General features: G+C 46.0%; 1 protein-coding gene across 1 annotated transcript; it reads left to right on the top strand.

The window, feature by feature from the left end:
- Window positions 1–587: 587 nt before the first annotated feature.
- OTOL1 (otolin 1) lies at window positions 588–7,349 on the top strand. The gene is made up of 4 exons (XM_028731853.2): window positions 588–954; window positions 2,676–2,765; window positions 3,689–3,760; window positions 5,502–7,349. Exons 1-4 carry the CDS (start codon window positions 588–590, stop codon window positions 6,398–6,400), a joined length of 1,428 nt encoding a protein of 475 aa, XP_028587686.2. The 3' UTR covers window positions 6,401–7,349.
- The last annotated feature ends 245 nt before the right edge of the window (window positions 7,350–7,594 follow it).

The raw sequence follows: 7,594 nt of genomic DNA, 5'->3' as shown, positions 1-7,594 counted from the left end.
GTCAGGCCTTGCTATCTTTTGGTGCAAGGTGGCGAACCTAGAGGCAACGTTAACTGTGCACTAGCTTGCTATTTCAGCAAAATACAAGGTAGAAGCCCTTGCTATTTCAGCAAAACACATTAGCGTTTGAAGATCTAAATGACTTAGGCCCCAAATGTTTGAGAGTGTGTCACCCAAATCCCTCTGGATCCTCCTAGATGTTAAGGTCAGCAGAACTGTCCTCTTCTTGGTACTTCTATCTTCCTCAGAAATGGGGGTGGGTGGCCAAGGAGAGGGCATTATCTGTGGTAGCCCCTAAATTGTGGAATTGCCTTCTTGGAAAGATGGTCCTGGCTTCTTTGCTATGCAGCTTTCAGCAGATGATGAAGACACAAGCCTTTGGCACCTGAGACATGTCTTTCCAGGACCCATCCTAATCCTGCGACTGTAATCTTCTGTAACTGCGTTTAATTCTGAATTGTTGTAACCCTCCATGGGACCTGCTGGTGAAGGGAAGGGAATATATATATATATATATATTTACTAGTAGTGGTAGGAATATTCTGAAGGTGTGACTGTTGCATCAATCTTTTCCAGCAGCTGCAGAAATGTGGAGCATGCACTGGTGGTGTGCTGTCTTGGCAGTGGTAATCACTGTTGCTAAACTGAGCACAGAGGGCAAAAGTACCCCATCGCCCAAGTTCACAAAGATAAAAGTGGCTGGCGTGGAAGACGGAGACGGCCTTGGTGCATCTGATGCTTCACCCACTGAAGACAACCATTTCACTGAACCAGCAGAGACAAGCGACTCCACCTTGGAGCTCTCCACTCCAAACTACGCCTTCCGAACAGCCACCACTCTCTTCCCTTTTGAAAACTTCACCCTCGACTCATCCGACTTCTTCTTTAACTGCTGCGATTGCTGTGCTGCCACCCCAGGGGAGAAAGGCGAACCCGGAGAGCGAGGATTGCCAGGTATGGAAAGGCTAATGCACTACTGAGTGATTTACCATGGCCCTTTGTCATTCTTATTTCCAGACTGAAATAAGCAGGATGTGTGTGTGTGTGTGGGTGGGTGGGTGAGAGAGAGAGAGAGAGAGAGGGAAGGAAGGAGGGAGGGAGAGAAATAGGTGCAAACATTTTAATTCATCACAAGTCAATCACTGGGGAAGAGCGATGCGGTGCCATGATCAAGGTAAAGCTAGAATATATGAAAATATAGATTTTTAAAAAGGCAGCACAGGATCTGTTTGTCTCAAGCATCTGGTGGAAGTATACTGTTGCTGAAACAATTCTTAAATTATTTGGGGGCTGGTGAGTAAAAAAGAGCAGCTTGCTGAAATCCTTAAGCCCTGCTCCTCAATTTTAACCAAATCACCCCTGTAACTTTCTGGGAGAGCAGTCCAAACCTGCTTTGGGGTGGTGGTTTGGATTGGGGAGAGTTGTCCAGCTCTGCTGTCCTCCATTGGCCACCTGCAGGCTGATGCCAGGGTCACTGGAGCAGAGTGTCAGCATCCAGCCAGCAATAAATCACATGGAATAACTGGAGTTAACTATTAGAAGAAGCAAGGTCCGCTCAGGAGTACCAGGTCTAATGGGTACAGCAACTCTTCTTGGTTGATCTTGCCCCTATGAGGTGGAGACTGAAAGTCCTTGCCTTCCCACAGCTGCCTAAGTCTCCTCCTCTCCCAGGGTTTCCCAAGCAATCTGAGAGGGGAGGAGAGCTTGTCGCAGCAGGAGGGGGAGATACCCTGGCTTCTTCACCAACCTGACTCATCTTTGCCTCTTGGCCTCCTTCCTCTCCTGCTTCTCCTTCTGGACTTCTCTCTGCCAGAGGCTCTTCCCGCTCACTGAACCCTGTTAGCTCTTCAGCTTCCAACACCTCCTCCCTCCAGTCCTCTCCCTCTTCTCCCTCTGAACACTGCCAATCCCTGGGCTCTGAGCCTTCTTTCCCTGGGGGTTCCCTAGCTGGTCCCTTCCACCATTCCTCTGTATCCGGCCAGTCCATACATAGCTACTCCTTTTGCCCACTGTATGTTGGCCTTCTGGGGCATGGAGCTGGGTGTTGAGCCAACTTGGGATCTATTGGATCCTGAAACAATCTGGCTGCCATCACATGATGGCAGGAGGCCTGATCCAGGCCTGATCACTGCACCAGCTGCATGCCAGTGCAGTGATCTGCTTGCCCTCCCTTTCACCCTGGCTGCTGTGTGTGGCAGGGCTAAAGATGCGGCAGAGTTAAGTTGTCTCCTTAAAACAGTACCTAAGTAACTAAGGTGACTATCACAAAAGGTCCCTTCTTCAGGCCCCTCTGTAACTTGAGCATTCCTGTATTTAGCTTCCATGGCTAATGACGTATACATCTGTTTTAGGATTTCAAAAGTCTGCTAGTTTGATAACAACAACATCACTGAGTAATCTTCATTCTTATTTAGTGTCTGTGAAACTAGATGCAGTGTAAAGGGGAATATATCAGTGCCTTGTTGGCAAACTTGTGTGGTCATGCAACTTGCTTCCAGGGGGACAGGCCTGCTGCTCTGTTGCAGCAAAGGCAACACAACATCTTGTGAAGCTTTTGAGACCAACAGCAATCTGTCACGGCGTAAGTCTCATGAGATATTGGTTAGCCCTCAAGATGCTACAAGACTTTTTGTTTTGCTTGCAGCAGATTTTTCAAATGTCCACTCTGTAAATAGGTCTGAAAGGAGAGGCGGGAGAAAAAGGACTTCAGGGTCTACCAGGAAGTCCTGGACTACAAGGTGCAAGAGGATTCAAAGGAGACAAAGGTATGGACACACAAGTGAACTGTTTGAAAAATGAATGTTTTGCACAGTAATGTCTTCGGAGCGTGAAATGAAGGAAACCCCAACTTCTTTCACATTTTCAGGCTTGAACCTCTTTTTTCAGCTTCTGACCTCCAATAGGGTTAGCATCATCTTGCCCTTCACCCTCAGGTTCCAGACTGCGTTACAACCCTCAATGTTAAGAAAAGTCTAAAACAACTTACAATCACAGACACCGGCATAGCATTGGGGGGGGGGGGAGGGGTCCAAAGGGTCAGATGCCTTGGGTGCAAAACTATTGGGGTGCAAAATTTCAGAAGAAAAAAAAAATAGCACACCCTCTCCCTCAGCCTGCGCCTCTCTCAAGAGGCAGGGAATGCTCTTCACTGTGCATCCTGCTGCTGTTGCTGGCAGTAGCAGCAGTTTCGTGGGCGCCTTGCCCCCAGATCTTTAGATGAGGCTGAGGCAGCCTACTGAGGAGGAGGAGGAGGAGGCGGGTGTGCTTGAGTCAGATGAGGCCAGCCAGCCAAGCAATTAACCAACCAACCAACCAACCAACCAAGGTTGGATGTCCAACTGTCAGGGATTGGACTACCTGTGATTCCTGCATTTCAGGGATTTGGACTAGATGACCCTTAGATCAAACTCTACAATTCTATGATTCCAGCAGAATTTATTCTATTTGTCTGACCATCTTTGTATCAGGAAACCTTCTTTCACAGGTCACAATTACCTGACGAACAATTGAATTCATGGAATGCAACCTAAAATGTTTATTTGCACTTACTATATGTTTGTTTGGAATGAGATGTGCCCTCATTTTGAGTGAAAGGCAAGAGATGAAATGTGATGTATAAGTCATTTGACATGTAGGGACATTCCAAAGAACACCAATAACAGAACATTCTATTGTAAAAATGTCACAGGAGATAAAGGAGAACATGGAGCCCAAGGAGCAAATGGAATCCCGGGATTTCCAGGCAAGACAGGAGAACAAGGTATGCCACATTAAATTTGATGAGAGTTAGGGAGATGGGTCTGTTCATAAAGCATAAGAATTTTACACTCTCGTTGAACCCAATCTCTTCCATTGGCCACAAGTTGTCACCATATGCCCAGCTGTCACATGTCAATGCTAAGCACAGATTGTATACTGCTTGTAGTGGATCAGTGCCAAGTTCTGGGGTGGGAGGTGGATGAATGAGTGAGGCCTGGTGACAAGGGAAAAGAGGCCCAGAAAATCACAAAACCATGTGAAAAACTGAGCAGATGGGAGATGGAGTAGGATATGAAGTTACAGGAGTGGAATATATCTATCATCTATCTATCTATCTATCTATCTATCTATCTATCTATCTATCTATCTATCTATCTCATACTGTTACAGTTTGGTAAAGTATGTTTGTACATGTGTAGAAATAAATAATCTAATAAGAATGCTGACTGAAAAAATAAAAGAAACATAAAAATAAAGACATGGCAAACAAAGCCATTCTGGCTTTACATGTGGCCAAAATGGAGGCAGTAGCTCATACTGTAACTGGCTAGAACTGGCTAGAGTGAAGCAGGAAGGAAGCAAAGTCCGAAAGGAAATGATCTTCTTCATCAACAAGCAGCTACTAGAAGAGAAGGACTATTTGAGGAGTAAGAACAGGTTGTCTTTCAGTTTATTGCCCCCCCCCCCCCATTCAGGTAGCGAATAGCAAGTGTCGCCGTTTACTCCCAACACATACTAGATCATTTTGCTAGAGAAGCAACCAACAGCTATAATTTGCTATGGCACCTGGTTGGGAATGACATCCTCAAATTGCCATTTCTTGTAGTCCTGTGCTTCTCTTCAAGTTTTTCCCTTTTTCCTTTTAATCACACCAGGCTACACAACTCTTCTAGTCAATACAATTACATCGTCACAAAGTTCCTTCCCCGGTGGAGGGGTTCTTGGATCCCCATGAGACGTTATGACTTCACATCAGGGGCACCAACCATAGGGGGCGAAAGGGGCTTCGGCCCCCTCAATATTTGTGGGCAGGGGGCTGAGCCCCCCAATATTGAGGGGGTTGCCATCCCCTGCTGCTAACAGGAGAGTGTTGGTGCACCGGGTGGGGGTGGAACATGTCATGTGACACTGCCCACCAGTGCGTGTATGTGGGGGCAAGTTGGTGCCCCTGCTTCACATGTACAGTTCTATGCCTAATGGACCTTTGCAAAGAATAGCATCCTCTTTTGTGATAGGAGGGGCCAGGGAGATGTGTGAGGTATTTGGAGGGGGCGCTGCAAGCCGACTTCTCCTTGGAACATCTGAGAACTATAGTGGTCCTCAGATGTTCCCAGACCCAGTCTCACCACACGTTCCTCTCCCTCAACAAACTGCTGATAAGTGTTGGAAAGCTGCCATATACCGAGTCAGACGATTGGTCCCTCTAGCTCACTATCATCCACAGTGAGGGACAGTGGCTCTCCAGGGTGGTAGTAGATAGAGGACATTCCCAGGCTTACCTGAAGACGCCAGGGATTAAATCTGGGACCTCCTACATGCAAATCAGATGCTCTGCCACTGAGCTACAGGCCCTTGCTATTCAAAGAGCTTTCCCATTGGGATTGCTCAGCATTTATTTAGGCTAACCAGCTGTGTTGAGCAGGGAGGAGGCCTGCAAGAAATTAGCCTGTGGACTAGGCTGCAATGTCCCTTGTGGTTTACTTGACCCCGTGACCCTATATTTGTGTCTTTACTATTTCTAGGTGAAATGGGATTCAAAGGAGACAAAGGAAACTATGGCCTGCCGGGCGCCAAGGGGCAGAAGGGCAACAAGGGTGAAACGTGTGAGAACGGCACCAAAGGAGAGAAGGGAGATAAAGGGGAGCTGGGCTTGCCAGGGATCGATGGGGAAAATGGGGAGAAGGGAGAAAAGGGGGAGCTTGGGGAAAAGGGCTACTGTGGAGATCCTGGCGATAAGGGTGATCAGGGAGAACGGGGGGAGATTGGGCCCAAAGGAGACAAAGGTGTCAAAGGAGACATGGGGGTCGAGGGGATCCATGGGATGGATGGGCAGAAGGGAGAAAAAGGAGACCAAGGTTTTAGGGGGGACAAAGGTGACCCTGGGCCAATTGGGATAATGGGACCCCCTGGGGTGAAAGGAGCGACCGGCTTCAAAGGAATCAGGGGACCCCCTGGGAAGAAAGGAGCAAAAGGTCCCAAGGGGTCAAAGGGCGAGATCTCAAGCCCCCCCAGATCAGCTTTCAGCGTTGGCCTGTCCAAGCCTTTCCCACCTCCCAACATGCCTATTAAGTTTGACAAGATTCTGTACAATGACCAGGAAGATTACAATCCCTCGACGGGGAAGTTTAATTGCACCATCGCTGGGGCTTATGTCTTCTCCTACCACATGACCATCCGAGGGCGCCCTGCCCGCATCAGCATTGTGTGCCAAAACAGGAAGATGGTCAGGTCTCGGGAGACCTTGTATGGGCAAGAGATAGACCAGGCTTCCTTCCTAACCATTCTGAAATTAAACATAGGGGATCAAGTTTGGCTGGAGGTCACACGAGACTGGAATGGGGTTTATGTTAGTGCTGAAGATGACAGCATATTTTCTGGTTTCCTCTTATATCCTGATGAAATGCTTGACACCTTACTATAAGTATGGTGTCTGGATTTGAATGCATTACCAAGAATTCCCCCCCCCTTCTCTCTTGTTTATTTTAAAGAAGCATATTTTACAATCCATATCATAGTCCGCAATCCATATATTTATAATATTTCTTTAAAAAGGCATGTTTATTAATTGTATTGCACTAAAGCACGTAGAACCTATTTCAGAGTAAATTTTTATTGTTGCATAATAAAATGTAATAAAGGTTTTATTTGTGGCAGTGGTTTGGTTCAGCTAGTTTCCCTGATGTTCTCCAGATGTTTTGGCCTTCAGTTCCCTTAAGCCAGGCAAGTCCAAAGTCTGTTTTAGGGGCCTAATCTGGCCCACTGGTTGATTCAATCTGGCCCCCATGGCAGTATATTTCCTGGTATAAAATCCTAAAGAAAGCTCAGCAACTTCAATCCTAAAGAAAGCTCAACAACTTTGCTCGGCCCTCATGCATGTTCACTTCATCAAATCTGGCCTTCTTTGAAAAAAGTTTGGGCACAGCCAACAGTCAGGGATAACAGGAGTTGTGGTCCAACAATATTCAGAAAACACCAGGTTGTGGGAGAGGTTGTGCTGGATAAAACCTCCAAAAGGAGTTCATGTTTTAATTTTTAGCTAATGAAAATTATTCTGTGATCTCAACTTAGTTTTAGATTAATTCAGACATGGTCAAGCTCTGCATTCCTTCTGCAGTCATGACCTTCCTTGGAGTGGGCGTTGCTATTGTAGAATCTGAAAAAGGCTTGCAGGATTTTACCTAAAGGTATTTGCATTGAATAGCTAAAAATATCTTGTGCTCATTTCTTCCAGTCACATTAATCGTTTTAAGAAAGTTTGTTTATCAATCCAATATCATCAAGTGCAATGAAAGTTTGATGTAGAAATTGTATCATATAATCAATGTATTAAAATAAGTCTATTCGCTCATCAAATTGCTTTTGTACTTAAGTAAATTGCATTCCTTGGAGTGTTCTATAATAAAGTAATATGACTGTTTGATTGCAAGTGTTTCTTCTGCATAATATATAGATGGGAAACAAAATGGGACACAAATTGTGGTAATCAAGTGGTGAGAAAGCACATGAAGAATGCAAATGTGCGAACCAATCCTCCGTATGGTTTGGGAGGCATGAACAGTCGTTTTCCTCACAGAAGATGCATTATGGCAAAGTTTGGCAATGGCTAACCAGTAGC

This window comes from Podarcis muralis, chromosome 6, assembly GCF_964188315.1.
Source record: "Podarcis muralis chromosome 6, rPodMur119.hap1.1, whole genome shotgun sequence".
NCBI classification, from domain to species: domain Eukaryota; kingdom Metazoa; phylum Chordata; class Lepidosauria; order Squamata; family Lacertidae; genus Podarcis; species Podarcis muralis.
The sequence above is the reverse complement of the archived record's forward strand: the minus strand, read 5'-3'. Positions and strand labels throughout refer to the sequence as shown.